Below are 25,331 nucleotides of genomic sequence, written 5' to 3'. Positions count from 1 at the left end.
AGAGCAAAGGTCACAGTAAGCAGGAGCCCATACTCGGCACAAAATGTGCTCATTAAGGGATCCAATCAGAGTGTGGCGAACAATTGGGCCATTAGTCATTGGCCATCTGACTGACTAGGTCGAGCCGGCCTCTTTATTTTTGCTCTCCTTCTCTTTGGAGGGAGAAAACCGGCGCTGGTGAATAAATCGTTGCTCAGTCATCTGGAACATAGTGTGGTCCTTTCTGCTCTCATCCTGCTCTGCCTGCTGGCTGTGCAGCCCTCAAACTGCTGCCTTGACATGCCATTCAATAATAAATGAAGTTGCTTTTTGCCTATAGTTTGTTTGAAACCTTCCTCCACCCTTCCATCTGGCACCTCCTACACCAGTTCTCATTAGCTAAACTAGCCAATGACAGTGCCGAACAGCTGGTGATTCTGTTTACAGTTTGAATTTTGCTGACGTTGCGAATTAAGTGAAGTTGGCTTTCATCCATTGAGAGAGAAATCCTACCAAGAAGATTTTTTTATTTTTATTTTGAGAATATATCTTTTCTCTTTGAAAGTTCCAGAATCTTGGTTTGGAATATAACACAACGCATAAAGTTCCATCACTGTAAAAGCTCTTTTGTTAGACTGTCATCACCAGCAGCTTTCTTCAGACACCCTGTCCAGATGGACTCAGAGAAAGGTTCATTAATGCAGTCTTATCCCAACCAGCTGATGGACCTATGACCACATGACCAGCCAGCAGCGGCCTAAACATCTGTCTTAACTCTCTCCATACACATACTCAGCTTCAGATGGTAAGCTGGACACATCTGTATAGTCAGACAGTGACATTTCCATAAAAGCATACTTATTACACTGCTCTCTGGAATACTTTACTCTGATTGGTAGATGCTTCATTCTAGTATTGTGCAAACTATATAACTAATCGTTGTCCCATATTTTCTACTTAACTGTGCTAGTTCTTCTCATATGACTCTGTGGTCTCTTTCTTCTCACATTATAAAGGGATAAACTAAGATCAATATCCCCTGGCCTTTTATTTATTTAATTGGTAAGTAACTGTGTAACATGCAAGCCAATTTACAGTCCTGATGGTCACTTCAGGCTTTATTTTATGATAAGGACAGACTGACTGTAGATTATCCCTTAAGTATGCATCAAAGGACATCACAGATCCTTACCTTGTTCACTGCTGTTGTCACCGCTGTGCGATGTGTGTCCTCCGCTGGATGGTCCTGGTGTTCCCCCGGAGCGTATAGAAGCTGCATCGTCATGGTCTCTGTTCCATGAAGTCTGTGCAGAAAGGGAGAGAGCGGAAGAGAGAGAATTAGGCACACCATCAGGCATCAGATCACAGACAAACAAACACATACAAAGACAGCTGGCTTTATCAGATGTCCCTCATTTCATTGTTTTTCATCCTCTTTCCAGGCCCTAAAACCTCACACGACAATTCACAAGAGTGATGGACCAAACTCTGTCACTGAGCATTGTAATTACACCACACCACTGCTGGCTTACTTAGACACATTTCTCATTTCACAGAACAGAATGTAGCAAAAACCAAAAATACTGTACTATTTCAATTTACACACAAAAGACTGTAAGTAAAAAGGTTCTATTACCCGAAACAGGATATCCATAGTCCAGAAACGAAATATAAAAACAAAGAAAGAGGAATTAGCAATAGCATCTAAGATGTTGCTATCGCCTGTCCATACACAAGCACTAGCTAACGTGAGATCTCTGAATTCAACAAGAGCCAGTCGCTTATATCCCAGAGTGAGAGAGAGTATAAGTGTGTGTGCCTGTTCACTGGTCCCTCAAAATGAAATCAAATAAGAGCCATTCTCCTTGAAGTTGGGAAGAGGAGGAAGAAAAAAAGAAAGAGAAATCCTATTGACAATTAAGCTTAGGTGTATAATAGAGAGAAAGTGTCAGCTGTTGGGCGGATGGTATGTGGCAAATGGAGCAGACATGGGGATAAAGAGAAGTGGACGGAACAATGGCGAGCCAGGGTCTGCACACACTCAGCCCCACGCAGGGTCTACTTGTACTATAGAACAAAACAGATGTTGCCTCTTATCACTGGGTACCTCCACAAAAGTAACATTAACTGTGGGTGGAAAATATGAGAGGAAGGCAGCAACATCTTTTCAGATGTAAAACGACATGTATGAGAGATGATAATTTCCCATTAAGAAATTATGAGAATTTCTCATTTTTCTGTGTATATTGTCAGTGAATATTCACAGTCTTCGGGATTTAAACATGAGCAACTGTGCAAAACGTAGTTAAGAATACTGTATTCTTATTGAAAATATAATCAAAATAGACAAAATATATCATAAGCAGCGTGGAACTTTAAAAATGAATTGCTTCCCATTTCTGTGATCATGTATGAAGAGTGTTGCTCCAGAGATATGCAAAAAAAAAGTTCCATTAGTGTCATAAAAATACGTAACAAATTACTCTTTTGCAAAAAAAGAGTATAAAATCTGAAACAACCCAAATTGCATTTGATAGACTTGCCACAAATGTCCTAAAAACTAGCCAGCCACTCTAGATATGTTTACGTATATATATATATATATATATATATATATATATATATATATATATATATATATATATTCTGCAGCATACCAAAAGTATGCCGTAAGACATAATCTAGAACACATGCCCAGGGATCAAAGAGTTAAAACTGAAATTGCCAGTTTCTATAACCCTTTGTAAAAGAAGAAGAGAGAGAGAGAAAAAAAAATGGAGGGAACTTGTTTATTCAGAGCTTTGTGGAAAAGAATGGTACAGCACCCTGGAGACAGAGAACCCCAGAGCCTCCACACGTAAAAGGATGTTTTTTTACACACAACAAATACCACTTGAAAATATAATTAGAACGAGAAAATAGCAAACTATTGCATTAACTGTAATTGAACAAAAGAGTAGCGGGGCTTGTGGGAGGCTGCCGCTCGGCCCCATGGGAATGGGGGAGGGTCTCGGCCGAGGGTGAGTGACATCTCCAGGGTGCACTCGAGTCTATTTATAACTGCCCCAACAATCTCATCCACCACTGATCTATCAACTAATTAATAATAATATAAAAAAACACCCAAAAGACAGAGTAGTCCACCAGCGAGCAGACACCCGGAGGAAAGCGCATAGGCGCATAAGCGAAGGAGTAAATATGTGGACCAAAATGAACAGTGGTGGAGGCGGTGTGGATGCAGATGGTTACGGGAGAGATGAGTGCCGTAGTGGAGTGAATGCTGTCCTGCTGCACACAAAAACACACTTGATATATTCACTGTCCCTCTAATGAGCTAGCTAGGATTTTTATTCAGTCGTGTTTTTTTTTTTTGGGGGGGGGGGTTAATCCCATCCCCCTCCACATGTTTTCTCTTCCATTGCTCCTTTTCTCTCTTCCTTTTTACGTCCTTCTCTCTCTCAAGTGCAGGATGTAGATTAATTCAATGCTTAATTGTTTATTAAATTCAATTTTCCACATTCTTTTCTGCATAGCTTTGACTAAAGTTCTTAAATCTGCAACGCGTAGCCCAGGGAGCAGTGTTTGTCATCTGTGCCTTTCTTTTTTTATTTCATTTTTCCTCCACCTCTTAATTTGCCATGAAAAGATTTTCCTTGCTGGAAATTCTGATTCTGCTATGATCGGTGAGGCATTCCAATTCATTGCATTTTCATTGTGTTGGGTCTTAGATGGAAGCTCTCTTTCTCTGCATATCATACACGCACTCATGCAAAGGATATTGGGCTTCTAATTCATTTATAATAATAAAGAAAACTGGTTCAGGTTACTGTAGACTTCACAGGGGAAAGAATACTCATAAACAATATATGTTTACAATTTCATGCCATAGTGACTGCTCTCTCTCGCTCCCTTATTCTTTTTTTTAACACACACCCACCAATGTCACATTGTACTATTTTTGGTTCTGGCTTTATCTAGATAGCACAACAAAACGGACTGAGAGAGAGACACACACACACACAGAGAGAGAGCGAGAAAGAGAGAGTTTTTATATGCCTCATCAAACAAGATTAGCAAGGACACTTGAACAAGCTCACTAAAATACTCAAGCTCTGCTGGGAAATACTTGGGAAGCACAAGATTCACACATGAACTTTTCCCAGTGGACTGGAACCAAGAACTAAATCTGTTCAGGACACCTGTTTATTTGTTTATCCTGGCTTGCTGATAAGGTTGAGATCCTCATTGTTGATAAAAGACCACGTGGCTGTTGGTTCAAAACATTAGGGCTTCTTAAATGAATGGATGTGGTAATGGCATGCACAGAAACAGAAAATGAATGGTGAATGCTAGAACAGTCCAATCCCCCAAACACCTCCTTTAACAAATCTTACAAAGAAAAATGGTGCAAAACTGGGGAGGGGGATATAATTTGAGGGGAAAAAAATGCTTAGTTTTGGTCTACAGAAAAAGTGAAATCTCTTAAAATGGCCTGTGGGTGAGATCTCGTAGGATAATCACACATCTCCTTTAATTACAATAGCTTTCACATCACTGGCTTAAAAACAAATCATAGTGGGATCAAGCTTCATTTCTTAGAATTACGAAGATGGCTGTTCTCGCAGACAAATTATCTAAATAAATAATTAAGAACAACTATGTAATTGCAAAGAAGTTTAATATGGAAAACTTGTAAAGAATTATTTAGAGAGAAAGTTACACACAAGCAGCAATGTTATATGTTTATAAATAGTTTATATAGGAATACAGCTAAAAAAAACTTAACAAATCTCATTAACTTAACTCATTTAACGCATTTAGCTCGATGCATACTAATGATTACTAATCAGAATAACCACAATTTGATATTCCCACGTCCTACTTCTTCAAAGAGTAAAATAGTCACGTTTCTTTTCTTTAGATCACTTGCTGAATCGTTGAGAGCAGCCAACATTTGTCCAGATAAAGAACGAGGGACCTCACCTTCTCATTACTTCAACAAAGACTATGATTATAGCACAGTTTTCATTTCAACATCGCCCAACTAGTGTACTATCAAAAGAAGCAGATAAACTACACTTAAAAAGACAATACTTTTGGTTCACAACGAAAACAAAAAGCATGCACACTATGACTTAACTAACTTTAACTAAAAACAGAGTGATTAAAAACAGCTTTTGCATGCTCAGTTCTCATCCAAAAGTGCAAAAAAGATTTTTCTCGAGTGCAAGTGATACATTCAACAGTGAGGATATAACAACAACTAAAAGAATCTCTCATGACAGGGAAACAGTGACATTATTTATGAAAGCCTTTAAAACAGGCCTAAATATTCTCATTCATTAAAAGCTGAGCATATAACAAAACCATGCAAAATTATATTTTGGATCACAGATTATTAAGCACAAACACAGTATAACTTCTGGTTGGCCTTTATGAAGCCCATCAATAACTATGTAATAACCCCCTTAGTTTTTAAATTGGCCCTGAACAAAACATAAAGGAAACTGCAAACAGAGAAACTATTCAGCATTTCATTATTTCAACCCTTCTTCAGCCCGTATTGAATAATCTAAAGAGCCCTCGAGTACTGAAGATTTAAGCACTGCTGAGGTTTTCATGGCGTTGAGTTCATTAGCAAATGGCAGTCCCTCGCTGCAATTAAAGACAACTGTGCAAATGCTGCAGCCCATGGAAATGCATTCAGACTCTTTACTTTGCCTTCAGTGAGCGTCAGCACAGAGCAAATACGTCATAAACAAGTTACCATGAGCCAGCCAATCGGAAAACAAATTCGCCTGCCTTGCACTGAGGCACAAGAAGGCAATAAACATGCTGAAACATAAGATAAAGGCATTACTCTGACAACACTAAATCTGTTTGTTGGCAAATGTTGTATCAAGATCGATCTTATCGATTAATTCACAAATAACAACACAACACACTTTTTATATCCAAATAAGAATTGTGATATATATATAGGGGTGATTATTCAGCAAGGATAACTTTTTTGTCCCCTAGGTTAAATGAGTGAATGAATAAATAATTCAATAAATACGAAAAGAGCAAACCAAATCATTTCAAGTCTAAGGATAAGATAGCTAATTTTTCATAAGCTTTTTAGACTTTTTTTAAACTTGATAAATTCATAAAAACTGTTAAGTGAGGAAAATTAAACTTTTTCACTGTTTCCTACGAAATTTAATTGATTGAATAATTTTAGTTGTGTATAATCTCATTTAAATTAGTGTTTTATAATGAAGAGTCAGTGCTACTCTCAATGCTGTTCTCATTACATCACAAAAAGAATTAAGTTGTTGCTTTTGTTGTTTATGTTAAATGAAAATACCACAGTAATCATGCCAGAGTGTTATTTTGACCAATCCAGTCAGTATTTCATTTCAGAATACAACTCATTTTATTGTTTGAGTTACCTGCTAGGTACCTGTTAGGTTAACTACAAAAAACAAAACAACAACCACAGCAAAACTTTCTCTAAGAAGTTTCATAAAAGCAGTCTAGAACACATTTTACAAAACTATACACACATTTTATAAAAATACAGTGATCTTACTGTGTATTCCATATGAAACATAGAAAAAGTGTTACTTATTCAAGGATGCCCTTAATTGCTCAATTGATATTTAACAAGGTGAAACTTTTTCATTTACTGTGTGTGTGTGTGTGTATGTGTGTGTGTGTGTGTGTGTGTGTGTGTGGTGTTCATATTGTTTAATAATATACTATCTAAAATTATTGTTTCCAGTAATTTAGTAATCAGGCCTACTCATTGTGACATGTGGTAGCTGTCAAACAAGCAAACACTTAAAGAGGATTTTCAAGAATGAAGACCGCAGTGAAAGGGTTAACTAGCTGCTAACTAGTCCCTCTGCTCTTATGGCACCTGAGGCTCATAGAGCCGCGCGTTTATCAGCGCAGTACGAGGAAAACAACAACGTGATCCACACTGACTGGGCCGGGGGGGGGGGGGGGGGGGGGGCTCTGACTCTTTCACCCCTGAGCTCTGTCCCTCTTTCTCTTCTCTCGATACTTGCACAACAATGCTAAACTGGAGTTGAGACATTATTGATACGATGCTTCGGTGCTCGGAGGATGAAACCACAGCACAGCGCTGGACGACGGAGTTTAATAAATTATATGTATATTTCTGATTTTCTTATGCTGCAGTACTATTCCTGTTGGAATAAATTGGCCTTTGAATAAATGAACCGCCTCTCTCCCTCTTGTTAACAGTGTTGAGAATTTGCACAAAGCAGTTTTTTTTTTTTTTTAGTCCAATTCAACTTTATGCCCGAGGACATATATTAAAAATACATATGGAACGAGATAATGCACGAGCGACGCAAATTCGTTAGGGATACCACCGCCTAGAAAGCTCAGAAATGTAGCCACACACACACACACACACACACAAAAAGAGAGATGTAAGATATAAGGCATAGAGTCAAACGCTCGGTGAAAGTTAACTTTAACACTGTATAGCTCTGTAATAGTTATCTCAGACTTATTTTAAAATGTATTTAAGTTTTAAAGCTCTCTCTAATGCTCATTAAAGGAGTACAAGGCTAAGCAGCGGCATTTAAGTGCGATTCATAATAAAACAACACAAATGTCGCATTCGCAAACTTCTGAAAAGTTGGTCAGTTTAAACTGAGGAATCAGACGTTCATGAGTAGTTTGTGAGTACTTAATACTAACCCTAATATTTAGATGTTATGCATCATCAAGAAAAGAAAAGAAAATATAGGCTATGGGACATGTCTTCATCTTAAAGTCTATTAAAGATCTGAATTCGTGGCCTCAAGCAAAACATAAATTGCTTTTATCAAGTTACATACCTACATACACAGGGGTCTTCATATAAGACTCATTTATTTATTTATTTATTTATTTATTGCTTAAATTCATCTCTGCTAAATAAACCAACTATTCAAAAGTTTTGACATGTGCCTTCCGACTGAGTTTTAAAAGAGTTATAAACACAACTGGCACTAATGCTTCCTTTGAATTAGATGCATTATACGTACAGATTTGCTCATTAACATAATCACTAATACAGCAGAGATGAAAAAGACTAAACAGGCAAAGGTCGTTTAATTGGAGTCCCTGTTTGGTAATGAAAGGACAGCTACGACTGGTCAATGCTTTATTCGATCACAGCCATATGGAAGATGGATGATTTAAATTATTTATCCTAATTGCTTCATTAGTTTTTATGCTGGTGAATCTGCTAATCCTGTTAATATGACCACTTCACTTTTTTTTTTTTTTTAAACAATTGTCTCTCCCAAATCTCATATCATTATTTAAAATATATACATGAAATTATGCGACCTGTCCACATGAAAGCAGTGCACGCGTAAAAGTTGAATAAAAAAAATTCGTTAGAGTTGAAGAACCTCAAAGAAACCCCAAGTACAAACTGCCGTACAGTCAAAAAGGCACAGAGGAACAGAATTCCACATAGTTTCCCATAAACACAGAATAATGTACGACACAGTTCTGTTTAAACACGAGCGCGCGCTGCTTATGCTATTCAAAGCACTGAGAGCAGAACTCTGCGCAAAAGCATTGCGCGCACTCGTCTGAGGAAAAAACACTGGCAAGGCAGCTAATGAAGCGTGAACAACAGCAGAAAACCAAAGCACCAAATCTCTAAATGTCTAATATAGATATGTCTCCATTTGGTTCATGATAGTAACAGATACAATAGACTGCCCAACCGTTTGGTTAAATTAAAGCAAAAAAAAAAAATTTAAAAAGGCAGGCGAGAGAAAAGAAGAGGGAAAGGACTAAATTAAAATCGACAAGAAACAGGTCAAGTTTATGGCAATGCTTTCACGAGCTAATCTCCTCGGGTCAGTTCCGGGATCAACCCGTAATGAAGCAATAATGGGCCACATTATTCCACATTTTTCAATCCGATTGAATTTAAAAGCCTTAATCGTATGCAAATAACGGCGAGGCAGAGAAAGTGACCCAAAAGACGAGCTGAATGGCCAGAAAAGAAATGGACTCATGCACGTACCTGATCAAGGTGTCCCGATGATCTTGTAATATCTTCGCTGTCTGATTTTGATCCTCCTTCTCTGTCGTCTATAACCAAGTCGATGGGCATCTTTCCCTTCAAACAGCTGATGTACCGATGACAGAAATTGTCACAAAGTTCATGTACCTATAGATACAAGGGAAGCAGGGGGGGGGGGGTCACAAAGGGTCATCACAGCGAACTGACAAGTGCATCCAGGACTCCTATTGACATGGAAAACCTTTCTCAATTGCATTCTCTGATAGCTATCAGACCCATCCAGAATGAGAGATAACTTTACTCCCTCTCAAAATAGAGATATCGACGAAAATGACATGACATGACGTGACATGACGACTCACGGGCTACGCCGTATTCAACACCCGTGTAAAATTCATCTGCTCCCGGGGTTGTGGCCAGTAGAGAGATGACCTGCTTGACTGACATTTAAGGTAGCCTAAACGGTTTAATTTCGTCTAGTTATTTCATTACCGCCTCTTTACAAGGGAATAGTACGGTGGATGACATTCAGTGGCGAGGGGATAATTCTTCTTTTATGGCAGAATGCTCAAACTATAGTTTCGCCGTGTTATCTCAACACACATAACCCTGAGGCTCATGCAAATATCTGGAGATTTGGAACAAGTGGGTATCATGTTTATTCAACACTGTAAAACTATATGGTTTGGAGATAAATCACTTGATAGGTCCACTCTCGACGTGGAAAGAGGTGTTGATGATAAAATTCCTCCAAAGTGTGTATTGCTGATAAGAGAGCAAAACGTGCCATCTACGTGGTCGTCTGTATTCCGGAATAACTATAGTCAGCAATATTAAATAAACTGTCAAAAACGGCTTACAACTATGTTAGGTGGCACAGCATGCAGAGAAACATTGAAATTACTCCTATGAAATATCTGTGGCCGTGGTAGCAGGTTGCATTGTAATTAAACTCGGAGGAGAAATAGGCAGCATGATTGATTTTGACACTAATTACAACAGACCAGGAAAAATACATTTATGCAGATGAAGCCCATAGATCTGAAGAGAGGACCGCTCAGTTGGGGAACACTTTGATTACCTTTTCGAGCTCCAAAAGATGAAACCGTAAAACTTGAATGGCTTGTATCATCTGGAGAAAATGGACAAATGAAGAAAAGAGTTTACTTGAAATGTGACGAAATAAACAGGCCCAAGACGATTACAAACTAATTAAGTGATTTATGACATGTTGGATTATTTCTGACTTCAGATCACTTTCAAGACAATGGCCTGACATTAAGTCCAATTATACTTAATTTATAAATAGATTATCACTTTAATCCATGTTTTAATGAGAGGGATGTGTGTCATCCGTCATCATAAAGCATTCATGCAAAAAAAAAAAAAAATTACAAAAGTAAAAACATTACAAAAAAAAGTTATCCATAACGATTAGCAATGCCATCAAGAAATCAAACAATTCTAAGGAACACCCTTCTTAATATTTTATAAAAGTTATACAATAAAACTCTCAAAAACAAACTAATAATAATGTGCACTCACCAAATTATCCAGCTCAGGATTTGATGAAAATAGCGGCTTTTCTGCTCGAATCTGAGACGATATGCATGTGAATAATTTAAAATTGTGAGAGAGAAAAAAAATGCATTTCTTTAAAAATAAATAAATGAATCAATCTAAATGCATTAATTAGCCCGTGTTTTTTATGATTTAAAGTAGGAGAGTAGCCTACAACAACGCAGCAACTATACACATTAAAATATGCAAAAACCTTTTGCGCCATAAAACAGTTTCTGACCTGTTTTGCAAACACTGCTATATCCTCATTGAAAGACTCTGATGAACACACATCGCCCCCAGCCACACCGGGCTCTCGAGGTGTGCAAGTGGCTAATTCACATTTCTCAAAAATCAGTGCTAGAAGTGGGAAAAGAGGGTGCCTGGAATAAAAACACAGAGGTCAGTGCGGGGAAAGCTCTGGATTAGCACGTGCCATTTTATAACATTTTATAACTCCTTCTCAGTGTATAAGCGGTATATACTGAAAACATAAGAACAATCTAATTTGCATTCAAGAAATGTCGATTTAACTAATCTGAATTTATGTCACCAAACAAAAGTAGCCTACGTGCGTCACTGGCCACGATAACAAATATATAAAGTGTTTACGCATTATGTTCACGTCGATTATTTTGTAGTGACTTGCACTATAACGAGCTTGTTGTGTACAGTATTGTGTCAAATCACATGTAACTTGGATTCCTGAACGCATTATCAAAGACAGCAGTCAACATAAACAGGGGGCTACGAGATTACAGCATCTGAGAAATACTCACGTTGAGTCTAGGCCAAGCATGCAATTTAACCATGGTTCAAATCGTGGTCCTATGTCTTGTGTAAACGTTTATGGAGGTGTCTAATTTATAATGAATGAGAGAGAGTACGTTCTATAGCTTGTTGCTGCGTATTTTGAACTGCAACCTTTATATACAGCGCTGTGATGAGTAGTGTATAGCTCGTGCACCGCGTTTGGAGTAACTCCGCACATCCGGATATGTTTGAACATTTTATGACCAGAACAGATAGATAATCTATGTTGAAAATATCCTATATGGTTTTACTTGAGGGCTAATTGTAGCGCAGCTTCCAAAAATAAATAAATAAATAAATAAAATAAAATAAAGTATTTTTAGCAGTTTAACTAATGACTAGGCCTGAAGTTTAAACAATTAAAAAGTTATAGCTTAAGCGCAACATACAATGTGTTTATGCACAATTAGTTTGTTTTGTTCAGTATATATCAACATAATTAAAGTTTAAAGCTAAATATTATCAGAATTTTAAAACAAATAATATATATATATATATATATATATATTAAAAAAATGATGTGTCACAAAAAGAAATTCAAAACGAACAGTCAAAGTTTAAATTGTGAACTAATGTGAAATTGAGAGGGGACAACTTTTAGAATAAAAATACTTTTTAAAAACATTAAAGGCGCCTTAAATTCTCAATTGGCTGTTTTACAGCAACTATTGCGGGACAAATAACGTGTTATTGGCAAACTTCATCACAAAATATAAGTCCTTGCTATCTACACGTACCCGTAAATGGAGTCTTTATCTCTTTTTAGAGCGTCATTGACGGATGAGCCCATGGGCGGCATGGCGTTGGTGTGGGCTGTGTGCGGGTACTGGTGGGAGTGGAGCTGGGGCCCGTGGTTCAGGTGAACAGCCTGCATGGATCTGGCGGCGACGTGCGGGTCCCCGTACATCGTGCTCGGGATTCCTACTCCGTCCATCCCATAGTGGGGCATATCTTCGTACTGCACATACACGAAGGGCAATATTCCCATGTTGTCACTTTTACCTCTTTCACAACATATACACAGAAAAATCTACACTAAAAGAAAATGGAAATGTTACATGCTACATCGGATAGCTACATAGCTATGTTCTCGGGCAAAAAAAATAATACTAACTTCGATCCTATATTACAAAGTAATTCATTATATCAGCTGTACATGCAGACTATCTGGTGGTTCTATCACTAAATGCAAAAAAATTATTTATTGCAAAAACTCTCAAGTGCTTATTTAAAAACAGACTGAAACAGACAGACTTAGAATACAGCGTCGGACACTTCAACATGGAGAGCTGAGCAACAGCTTTATTGAGTTCATCCCCAAAAACAAAAATAAAAACAAAACAATCACACGACTGTGCAGCGCTATGTTATGCCACAATAACTGGGAATACTTATTTTTACAAGTGTAACTAAACTTACAGGTAATGTCATTTGCATGTAACTATAGTTGATTGTACTGCTGTCAAACTAAATTCATTATATACACTAGTCCAAACATTAACATACTTAGCATTCAGGATGAGTCTAATTAAATTTACATTGTCCAATCGTGCCTAACAGCTCGGTGGAATATTGTTACGTTAATTCAATCTATCAGTAAAATTGATAAGGTATCATAACTATTAAAAGTTTCATGATAAAGGAAACTGTAATGAGGAGAACATAACACATTTTAATTCTAAATCTATATTAGTGTAAGCAAGACAGCAGGGTGCTGTTGTACTTCCAACTCAAAAGCAAAAGGTAGGAGAGTTACGATTAAGTCTACTTTGTGATTGTTTACATTTGATAACAAAAAAAATAAAAAAAAATAAATAAAAAAAAGTGGCCAGCCAGTAAATGTCAACTTTACAAGTTTAAGCGCACAACTATGTTTCATTGTAATGCCATTTGAAAACACAGAAGGAAATAAAAATACAGCCTATTTTATATATATATATATATATATATATATATATATATATATATATATATATATATATATATATATATATATATACACATACATAATATTGCTGAGCCGAATTGGTTAACATGTATTGTAATTACTTTTAATTGTGAGAGTTGAACTATTCCAATAGTTTCAAAGTTTTACATAATTTGTCCTCGTGAAGAAATTAAAAAAAAGTGCAGTGCGTTTGTTAAAAGTATGGTTAAAAAAATGAATTGCTCCCTTTCAAACGTTATTAGATAGTATTCTATTTAAAAAAAATGTTTCAGTGTCCCGAAAAACTATACAGAGATACATGCGTGAATGTGAGCGCTGTGAAATTGAACATAACAACAAACTGGCACGCAAAAGAAGAGAAAGTTTGACTGCGAGTCTGACTGTCATCGGCCACGTTTCAGTATTTCCAATTGCATTCAATAACACGGAGTCGAAGAAACTTTTCGGGATACGTACCCTCTGCGCCATCGCCCTCCGCACTCCCTCGGCTTCCTTTAATCAAAAATATATCCCCTATGAGGCCAGGGTGAATAGGAAATAAATACGCAAATTCCAAATGTGGGATATGTTTTCCCCAAAAAATCCAACTGCCTCTTTCAAGCGGGCGATGAAGCAAGTCCTTCACCACAAGTTCAGCCAGGCGGGTTCAGCGAATTGGTCCCTTTCGCCTTCGCCTTCGCTCCCGTGGATAGCGACAAGGATCGAGCAAAATCTTCTTCTCCAAAGCAGTATGAAAATAGCCCCTCAAACAAAACTAGCGCATCTCATGGCTTTTTGCCACTCCGGCTGTCAATCAATCAAACGCGAGCTTGTCAAAGTGCTGAATGAATGATGATCCTCCGCGCGCTTCCACTGGTTAGCAGCCCTAACGAGAATACTACTCGAATGCACAAAAATGAAGCTCTCTCTCGTTTCTTTGATCACTCTCGACTCCTGAGTTGATTTTTTATGCAATAGCTTCTAAATGAGCTCAAGAGGAGGTGGGCTGATAATTCTGGTTTAGTTTTTCTTAAAGGAGCCACGATCGATGCTGCGAGCAGCCTTTCCCCGTTTGTGTACAATGAGTGTGTGTTGAACGCGGCTCAGCAGCTGAATCTGGACCAGACTGCTGAAACCCGGAAGTAGTGGTGGCCATAACAGGTCGCGTCTTGCACAATGCAATGGGCCACATCAAGTTCCAGCCAAAGCAGGGGGGTGAAGTGTGTGGGACGCGGAGAAGCGCGACTGCTACCACGATTCAACATGAACCGGGCTGTGACACAGAGACCGCGCTGTGCTTTTGCTGGTTTTCTGCACTGCGTATATAAACAGTGCTTTATATAGCTACACATGGAGCGTGGGCTCTTTGACATCAGGTCACTTTGTTCATTATCACTTCTAATCAGAGTATCCAAATGGGAGAGCGCTGTTTGCAAATGTCGAGAAACTTGGAAGCCCTGTTCAGTGTGCGTAATGAAGTTTCCGGCACGTCGTGCATTACGCGGATGCCCAGAGGAATGCACTGCACTCATTTTACGAAATACACTTTTTACCATATGCCTGGGTACTTTACATTTCACACAAACATCATTATTCAGAAACAGCATATGCTGCGCTTCACAAGTGCTTCTGCGCGCTCTCAGCCAAAAAAACACCCCCACCATTTGTGAATGGGCTCATCCACTTACTGTAGGATCTTAGGAGTTTGGTGCAGTGTCCAATGAAAGCGTGCTACGGTGACTAAAGTCGTCTATTGGTTCAAAGAATGGTCAATCATTAATTTATCGGTCGATATGCTTCCATAAATGAAGAAAGGGTGAAATGAAAATATTGTAATCTGGAGGGAAAATGTAGTCTTCGTATTCTGTTTTGTTCCTTTGCTGCTCACTCACTCTCTTTCTTTTAACACACACACACACACACACACACACACGCACAAACGCTTTGTCTTATCTCCCACTGAAACACACATATTAGGCCTACTCGCTGAGAAAAGATATTAAATATTTTAATATATAAATGTGAATGTTTGTTTATGAATTTTGTCTTGCAATTAAAAGGAGACCCGAGAATGTATGTTATATTTTGTGCTACAAAGTTTTTCTTCTTCTGAGAACTCCCGGGTGCCATCAAATTCCTATTCCTTTCTTATTCCAAGAACTTTTAACTACTTATTCCAGTATTTTTAGTGTTAGCATGTACAGTACAAAATATTTTAATTTACAATTTGAAAAAAAAAGAACAAAAAAAAAGAAAAGTGGTTTGTGTTCTGGTAAATTTAAAAGACATCCAGGAAGCTGTCTGTTGTTATAAATAATAAATATTCCATAAAGTGCTCAAATGAAATAGCTGAATAAGAAGCTTTAAACTGATGTGCATCAAGTGCACAGTTGTGAGCAAAACAACTGACCCGGTGACGAGGTGTATGAAGTTTGTCTGAGGAGGATCTGTCATCGATCAGAAGCGATTAATGCAAGGATCAGTGTCTTATCAGCTGCCGTGAGCATCACACAGCGCTCGCTCCCGGCGGAAGAGCAGCGCTAGGATCCGCCGCGCACATTTACAGGCATGAAATTACTATCAAATCCCCAAAGCGTTCGGCAAACGAAGGGTGCGCGCTGCGCGGGTGAGGGATCTGATGCGGACTTAAACAGAGATGAAAAGAGGATTCATGCAACAGAAAGAACAGATATACGCCTAACCCGACGCTGTGCAACAGATAGCTACACACGCACGCGTTCATTGGTAAGTGGGATGTAATATCTTTTTCAAGTACATAGCCTAGCTACTATGACAATAAAGTTTTAGTTTACCTACATTTCTGTTAGTTCGACAATTATTTTAATTTCAGTTAAGTCGTCTGTGTACTGTACATTTAATGTATGTTAGAATTTGTATGTGGCCTGAGTTAACCCATTTGTTTTATTGATGTTTGTAATCTTAACATTAGTTTTGTGTCTGTCTCAATTATGTGAGAAGCAAACGGGATGACATGAAAGCTGTGCTTACCCAAACGCTTAACTGCTGTCACAGTACCAGAATAGCATTATAAAGTAATTAAGCTCCTTCAATTATCCTCTATAAAAGCACGCTATAGAGCACAATGAGGGCATGGACTTTCACTGTGTAAGTTGCCTTTTAGTGAGGGTCAGCAGACTGCAGCACGCATCAGTGAGTTAATGCCATCATTTTGGATAATTTGGGTTTAGAAAGAGATGTGAAACTTTAGACGTAAAATGCAATTGGGAGTTTAAAAATAAGTCCGACTCTTTAATTGAACTGTGCGCCTGATGCATTATCAAATGAAAAAAGAAAGAAAAAAAAAAAAAAGATAAAGATAAAGCATATCTTTGCATCACTGGCAACATTTGTGCAACGGCTGTGTAGCGTTGAGTGTGCTTAAAAGTATTTTATATAACTTCATTTAGACTTAATTAATTGCATTAACTAAAATTCATGTATATAATTAAGAAAATATGTAATAAGTATATAGTACAGATAATATATCTAGTATGAAATTGCATATAAAAATGCTTATTTTTAGAAAAAGGGGCCTCTAAACAAATCGAATGCTCCGTCTAACAATTCATTTTAGTCTTAATCTTGAAAACAAGAACATGTTGGAACGCATCAAGTCATTTGGATGTTTATTACAAAAACGCTTCTGTTCTGTCTCAATAATATTTGTTATTCATTTGAATCATTCTCTGGCTATTGAAATCTACATGCCTCTGTGGTTCAGAAGTCAAACGGAGGTCATTCTTTACACCCCACGCAGCAATCTGCGACCAGGGGCCAGTCAGCAGCGAACCCTGCCATCTCCACCACTGACAACTGCCTCAGAGTTACAGGACTGTCGGGAATGGGTAAGACGCGCCTGGATAAAACAGCAGGCTACTGACTTGTTCTTGATCTTGCCAATGGCTGGTTTTAATGCTCTTACAGCGTGTTTCAAGTGCTTGTCAAGTATAAAGTGTGTGAATATTAAAAACGCACACCGGATACGTTTTAGACAGGCTACCTAATACAATTTTAAAAGGGAATTATTATTTACCAGTCGTGGGGAAAATTAAATTAATTGACTTGACAAGGTTGCACATGTAATAACAAAACTGTAAAACTTACTAACCAACTAACTAACTAACAATACATAAGTACATAACTTTGGGAACTTTTTATGGTTCATACGTTTTCTAAGCGATTGTTCTGCTTAAATTAATTATATAATCAGATAATGAATAAATTGAATGTACAATTAGTCGAAAAAAAAAACCTGGCTAAATTATATATATTTTTTTATACTACAGATGTAGTTAAAATGATTGTATTTAGGCTTTATTTATATCTGTATTAGTTGGAAACATTAAAAAGAACGCGCTACTTTGACTGAGCATTTATTTTTAATAAAGGCTACATATTCATAGGTCTAATTAAAATTAGAAATCAATGTGTTTTTCTTTTATCTGACGTTGTGGTTTCATTTTCTTTGTTTTGTGTTGTTTTATTTATGCTAGATTATTTTAACAAACTTTCTTAATTGAGGAGCGCACTTCAGGCCTATTGGATTTGCAATAACGTAAACTACTACACAAGATCCAGAGGAAAAACATATTTGTCATATGCAAAGGCTTGCAGTGACCTGTATGCTTGATCATGTGCGCCTTCTACTGGAAACATACAGCATTTTCTTTTTTTGTTTCTTAATGAGACGCAATGACGTTTCTGACACACACACAAACAGTCGAAATGCATTCTTAAATAATTGCTAAAATGCTAATTCCAAGTGTATTAATGATGATAATCAATTATGAAAAGCTGCATTGCTTATCACAGTTGTTTGAGATGATACTAATGTATACAGTTGCATAATGTTTGTTAAAAAGAACGCTAATGACAAATCATCCGAAAATGTCCCACTTCACCTTTGTCCGCCTTATTAATAAAGCTAAAATTGATTAAACAAATTACCCGTTGACTTAAATTATTATAAATTTAATAAATGTAAATTAGCCTATTATTAGTTATAAAGACCAATTAGGATTAAGCACAAACAGTAACTTTAAAATTATAAATCTAAATGAATAGGTAGGTAATTATAACACATTTAATTTACGCACGCATGCGTCATAATAAAAAAAAGAATTAGAAACTAAACAACAGAAGGTGTCGATAGCACTTATGAAATTATAAGACGAAGTTATTATTGGATTTTACACTAAGAAAAGAGCATAACGCAGTTTGCAATAACATCAGTACATTTCTAGTGAAGCATAAAGAAAAGCACTTGTGGGATATCATATGTTGTTACATGTTTGTATCTTTAAGAGTATTGCTGAAAACGACTAAATAAACAAGATGATGTCAATGAAACTCACTGTAAATGTCTGAAAACGAGATTTCTATTAAAACAACAACCAAAAACCTGTACTTGAATTTGTGTTTTTATTATTAACATCAAGCTTTAGCGTTTTCACATAGGATGCTTTCTGAATTTGTCCGCTTGCCCTGTTGACACAGTTGGGATTGGAAAATACCGTGCCTAAATCTCTGAGAACATGGTATGCTCTCTCCCACCCTTTCTCTAGGTCTATCAGCTATAAGTGCCAAAACATTTGTCACTTCAGTTATTATTTCAGGTGTGCTAATGGGCTCAGAGCCACCGGAGAGGAGAAGAAAGTGGGAGAGAGAGGCAGAAGGAGAGGGGGGAGTTTGATTAGTGTGATTTCATTTGACCGAAGCCTGGCCACAGGCTGGCAGAGCCCAGAGGTGAAAAGAGGAGGCCGCTGCCCTCAATGAAGGGGAGAAAGAGAACGGGAGAGAACGACGTGCATGGATGAGTCTCACACCTGAGGAGGCTGTGAATTGATCAGCACCTTTGAGAGAAAGAGAGAAGAGGGGAGAAAAAAAGAAGCAGGGGGGTGGGTGGCGAAAGAGTGTTTTTGCGGAGGACGTGTGAAGACCCATATATTCATGCAAGGACACAGAGAGAACCAGGCCTGGGCTCTGAGTTCCAGCAGACTGTAATGAGCTCTGTCTGTACACGCCGAGAGGGTGTTTTAAAATTAAGACCATCCTTGAGGGCCGGGCCAGCGCACTTCATGTTCATCATCACATCCGCCTCTTCACATTCAGTGATTCTGCACTGCAATGTACTGTACTCTACAGTTCCACTAATGCCAACTACGGTTACACATAACCTACAACCTATAAGATCATACAAATGATCTTAATGGTAGCAGACATGCAATGCTACCATTATTGACGGATGGTGGAACAAACGAACAAATGAATGAACATCTACTACTACAATTTCACTTTAATTGCAAAACAAGGTTGATTAATGAGCTGGTTGTTTAAAAGTGAATCAGAAGACCTCACCTGTGGATCAATATGAGAAAAGTCAACCACACACTCAATCAAGCAAATATTTCTGGAGTTGGTCATTAGCTCTCGAAGCGCTCGAGTCCCCAGGCGAAACCTCAGAGCTGTGCGGTGTAAAGGAGGTTGGTGAGCTTGTGTCTCTGGGGGCCACGCTCTTGCCCCTGGGGTAGCCCTCAATCGCCGAGACTTCTGACCCAAACCCTCCACACTTTGATTGTAGACGCTCTCGATTAACAATAGACTGAATGGGGTCTGACGCTGTGGGTCTCGCCGAGTCCCTAAAGGAAACTTAAACCGAAGAGAGGTGCTCCGAGCCGAAACAGGCCGCATTCAGGCAAACATTAGATCGGCCATCGCTGGTTGTGCGTGTGTGTGTGCTGATCTGTAATAACATTTACAGTTTGTCACATTTATGACACTAAACACTGAAAATGAGTAGCTTTGAAATAAATACAATTTTAACAGGGAAAGTGTCTGTAGAGAAGTACATTTATATCAGTAAGAGATTGTTTAACATACACGTCAGCTTACACAAACAGGGCTCACCGTCTTATTTTCAGTCTCAAGGTGAAGCTCTCGTGCCACGGGAAAGCGGGATTGCATTTGTGAACAAATGGTCTGGGAACAGAAGCGCTGAGCTGGGCCACAGGGTTTACAGGTTTACACCACTGTCGCATGCAGCACCCCGTTAAATGACTTTACAGCTCACTTCAACAAAAAACAACAGCAGATAAGGTGATAACTACAACATGGTAATGGCACAACACCCTTTAAACATATACAGGAACCTGACAGCTGAGAACGGATGGAGTAGCAAGACCTTAAAGATTTACACCACCATCCAGACGTTTGGAGAATGTTTTTTATGTTTTTGTAGGAAGTCTCTAATGCTGACATAAGTTGCAATTATTAGATCAAAAATAGTATTATTATTTACCATTTAATAGTTGTTTTCTAGATGAATGCTTTTTAATCATTTATTTCAGTGAGTCAAAGCTGAATTTTCAGCATCGTTACACCAGACGTCAGTGTCACATCATCCTTCAGAAATCATTCTGATATGATTTGCTGCTCAAGACATGTTTACTATTATTATCAATGTTGAAAAGGGTTGTGCCGCTTCATATTTTTGTGGAAACCATTATGCTTTTTTATAGGATTCTTTGATGGATAGAAATTTCAAGAGACCAACGTTTATTAATAATTTATCTTTGTGAAAACATAAATGTCTTATTGTCTATTTTGATCAAAATAATGTGCCCTTGATGAATAAATAGAGTAATTTTCCTTTCCTTAGTCCAAACTTACCAAATTATAAAACGTGCATTGCCAGAAGTCAGAAGTGTAAATGTACGTGAATTCATGTTTGCAATTCGTGTTTATGCTCTGATGCTTTAGGGTTGTAGTCGAATATAAATTGTGCATTTTTTATGTATTCATTCATTCATTAATTTATTCAACTAATGTAATAAACAATTAAAAATAAACTTAATAATGAAAAAAAAAACATTTTATATATATTTTGTATTTTATAACTTCGTATTTCATAGATTTTACAGATTTTTACTATTACTCTTAAATGTATAAAATAGTAATGATAAACAATGAGTATGCATCTCCTAACTTTGAATGGCAGTGTGTGTGTGTGTGTGTGATCTGACATGGCTTAAAGTAATCTAGACCACTGTGGCGGGGGGGATGGAATACAAAACTCCAGTTCAGGTGCAGGCCACCGGTCCATGTACGACCGAATTTAATTATTGATTTTCTGAGAGAGTGGCATCAGTTACCTCAGCAGTTACCTAAGCCTGCCTCTTGAGCAGAATAAAAGGAAGGTCAGACCATGTGGAGGTCATTCTGCTTTACTGGGAACTGGCTCACGTTGGTATTAATCAGAGCACCCTTCTTTTTTTAGCAGAATATATATAGACAACAGTTTTATTCAAAACACTCCATCTCATTAAGTTGGGACATTAGCGTGAGTTTGGGGAGGGATTGTCTTTTTGACACCAATCAAAGACAGAAGGAGTGTTTGAGAAGCCTGTTAGAGTCACCGAGTCACAACATCAGAAAATTCAGTGTACTGTATATCTGTTTTACAAGCACAACTCAGATGTTAACTCGGCAAAGACCTAAGATGCACTTTCATCAACAGAAAATATATATTCTGTTGTTTCATTTGCTCTTTCCTGCATCCAAACACCTGGCCGGGTGAATTAGATTGCGCTGGCGTCCTTGTGCCTTACTAATTGAACTGTAAACCCATGTGCGGATCCATTCATTGTCCCCCATCGCTCCCAGCGGCTGATTTATATCCAGCGATGGCGGTGTGCATCAGCTAAAAGCAATCCTGTAAATCACAGCCGCTTTCATCACTTCATTAATTTAAGATATCATTACGACCGCTGGTGACATAACTCCGAACAATGGTACACGCTTAAGATATTAATCTGCACGAAGCAACAAAGAGCCTCTCTGTCTCTGGCTGATTTAGCCACTGCTTGTTTTACGCTGCTGATTTACATTGGGTCGGTAAGCCAGGCTGATTTGGCTTCTGTCACTGAAAGATAACAAGCTGTCAGAGTTTCAAACCCGCGTAGTGATTGTGTGGCTTTACAAGAAGGCTGTGCTTGTCATCTGTGACTTTGTTGAAATACAGGTGATTTTTTCTACATAAAAAAAAATGCATGATGCAGTTTTGGAGGTTTATCTTTCTATATAATTTTAGTTTATTTATTTTTTGTTATTTTAATACTTAAAGTTTAACTAAATGAAAATGATAAGTGTTGCTTTTACAAATAGCTGAAATAAAATACTTTTTAAATGCATTTATTTATTTATTTTGCTATACATATTTTTTTTTATGGTTGTACTTTAGTTAATGATAAAAACCCTGCTTTTATAATGAACTGAAATGAAAATGAACTTCCATTATGTTCACTGTTATTTCCCTATAGCGATGGCAGTTAACCGGCAAGCAGCCGTTGATCTTTACCATCGGAGACAGTGTTCATAAATACACCCCAGCAGACTCTCAGAGCTCCAGTCTGTGACGGCAAAAATACACATTTGAAGTCGTTTGGAAATTTGGGGCTCCTACCAAAATAGCAGGGGGAGTTCAAAATCACGGGACGGAGCATAAACATTTTAGAGACTGACCCCTGACCCTTTGGTGTTGGTGTAATGCCTGGTGTGGGTGGGGGCCCCGGAGCCACAGTTGGGGCCGTTTGTGTCTCCATGGGCAGGATCAGACTTCCCAGACCAGCATCCCTGCAACATGAGATCCCTTGATAAAGACTCGTACCTGCATTTACAACACAGTAAAACTACACTCTTGCTGTTCTGTCACTTTACAACACTATAATTACTCTTGAACACCACATGGTTTTCATTTGCTTCTCCAGTGATGATAAAAGCAGACACGAGGCTTTATCGCTGTATATGTGCGAAGTTATGTGCAATGTACCATATCATTATAAATAGAAAATACGTAAATAAATAAATAAACAAACAGACATACTGGAAGATAACATATCTGATACTAACTGAGAATTTCATGTTTCATGTTTATATAGTGAGCATAGTGCAAAGCAGTGTTTCAAATAAATGTATGAATTTACTTACATTTATGTATTTACTTGTTTATTTATTTAAAATTCTAAATCTCCCTCTCTCAAACAAAAACATGCATGTATATATTTTGTTGATCACAATTAATATGATTTCATCTCACAAGCATTATAAATACAGTAAAGTTTTTTTTATTATTATTATTATTATTATTGTTGTTGTAATTATTATTATTATTATTGCATCAAACTGTATTTTTGACCAAATAAATGCAGGCTTGGTGAGACTTCTTTCAAAAACATAAATCAAAATCACACAATCCCAAGATTGTAAGTTTTGAAAGCACAACAGTAAAAGTGTGTATTTTATTATTATTGTTACTAATTTTTGGTTATGATTATAAATGTATTTTATATATATATATATATATATTTATATTTTAAGTAACTAAGATTAAAGTTTACAAATACCACATTATTGTATGCAATTCTGCTTTAACAGCAATGACCTCAATGCATTATCAGCACACTACAATCTTATTGTTCTTCTATTTTTATTTAATTGCATACTGAATTGTGATTGGTCTTTTCTTTTTTTGCATCTTGAGATTCTATGTCTTGAAAATACGGCATGCCCTAAAAAAGAGGCATGCAATACGACTGGGAAGCTTCACTTACCAGACAATAGCGTATCTGCTTGGGTTCCTTCTTGACCATTCATTTCCTGCTTCAGCTCCTGATAAGGAACACAAAAGCTACCTTAACTTGTTTACAAAGTTTTGTCAGAGCCTAATTAAGCCACATCTAGTCAAATAGGGTGGGCAACTGCCAAAAGCACTTCAGTTCAGACCCACAGCTCTCTCCACAACGGCCTGGCTAACAAGCCCCAGAAAGACACTATGTAAACACTTCCCTCCAGTGCTCTCCAGAATCAAATGGTTTGAACTATGTGAGCAATGCTCTCTTAACGGTTTCGAACAGCAGACAGCTATGCCTTAACAGTGTGTTTAGGAACAGCTGTCCTCAAACAGAGCTGGGGGGAAATCCACGCTGGCAGATGTCATGCTGCTATAAAGCACACTCCAAAACGAGGATGTAATCACATATTCAAGTTTAAAGGGGACGGGAAGTTCAAATCAACCGAATACTACACTGGAAATTAAAAAAAATAATAATAATAAAAAATGGTGTAGGATTTACTTTGAAGCAATTGGTAGAAACTTTCACAAATAGTTCACCAAGAAAATGCAAGTAACTCTATGTAAAAAAATGAAGTAGAAAGTCTGAAATAATGTTTTCTTGTAAAACACACTCTAATAATCTGTTATTCACAACTTCTAAAAAAACATTTTTACAATGTAGAGACCTGCCTATTTGTTAGTGAGTGAGCAGCGCTCTTTTTTTTCTGTAGACCCATGAGTGGGTTAATAGAGGAGCAGAGAAAGGGAAGATTTATTAACAGCACTCAATTACTTTTCTGGGGAGGACTGAGCCTGAAGGACTGGTGTTGCAAAAAAGAGGAGAGGAGCACTTTTGGATGCTCTTGACTAAAAGTTAACCGTGTCTATTTGGCCTCAACAAAGGCCATTTTAGGGAAAGCTGGACTCTGACTCCACGACTTCAGATTAGGTGGAGTGATAGGATTAGTCCTTAATGACTCGGACTTTGAAGACAAAGAGAGCCTCAGCAAAGAAGCTTAGATATGGAAGAATTAACAGAGCTCCACCAGCGCCCTCCTCTCTCCCTCTCATCCTTTCTCATCTCCTGACTCTCTGTTTGCTCTGCAGTGCAGGTAGAGGTCATAGAGGGCACAGGGTGACTGCACAAAGCAGTGGTCTGTTTCAAAGCAGCTGTGAGCGTGTCCACTAAATGCTACAGACCAAAGCTCCAGAAGCATTTACAGATGGGCCTGCACTAATAAATGCAAGCACCCAAACTCCACTGCATGTCTCAAATGTTGCACTATGAAAGTCCACATCCTTTACATACAGTAAGAAAATTTCAGTTCTGAGAAACTTCTGTTGCATTTGCGTGTATGCCACATGGTTTGGTA

General features: G+C 37.7%; 1 protein-coding gene and 1 long non-coding RNA gene across 3 annotated transcripts in view; both read right to left on the bottom strand.

Moving 5' to 3' along the window:
• Window positions 1–14,463, bottom strand: part of LOC132110959 (homeobox protein Meis1-like) — a 63,386-nt gene extending 48,923 nt beyond the window's left edge. For both annotated transcript variants that reach the window (XM_059518099.1, XM_059518100.1), the window contains exons 1-7: window positions 13,806–14,463; window positions 12,139–12,359; window positions 10,830–10,971; window positions 10,574–10,624; window positions 10,110–10,160; window positions 9,029–9,175; window positions 1,172–1,283 (exon numbers count right to left, since the gene is read on the bottom strand). In XM_059518099.1, the coding sequence (XP_059374082.1) occupies window positions 1,172–1,283; window positions 9,029–9,175; window positions 10,110–10,160; window positions 10,574–10,624; window positions 10,830–10,971; window positions 12,139–12,359; window positions 13,806–13,817 (736 nt within the window). In that variant the 5' untranslated portion in view covers window positions 13,818–14,463. The remainder of the gene's footprint in view (window positions 1–1,171; window positions 1,284–9,028; window positions 9,176–10,109; window positions 10,161–10,573; window positions 10,625–10,829; window positions 10,972–12,138; window positions 12,360–13,805) is intronic.
• Window positions 14,464–19,849: 5,386 nt separating this feature from the next.
• Window positions 19,850–24,310, bottom strand: LOC132111205 (uncharacterized). Its single transcript, XR_009424758.1, has 4 exons — window positions 23,940–24,310; window positions 22,869–22,961; window positions 20,256–20,417; window positions 19,850–20,091 (listed from the first exon to the last, which is right to left on the bottom strand). It is a non-coding gene; the product is annotated as an uncharacterized LOC132111205 (long non-coding RNA).
• Window positions 24,311–25,331: the final 1,021 nt, after the last annotated feature.

This window comes from Carassius carassius, chromosome 30 (assembly GCF_963082965.1).
Source record: "Carassius carassius chromosome 30, fCarCar2.1, whole genome shotgun sequence".
NCBI lineage: Eukaryota > Metazoa > Chordata > Actinopteri > Cypriniformes > Cyprinidae > Carassius > Carassius carassius.
This window is presented reverse-complemented; position numbering and strand designations above follow the sequence as displayed.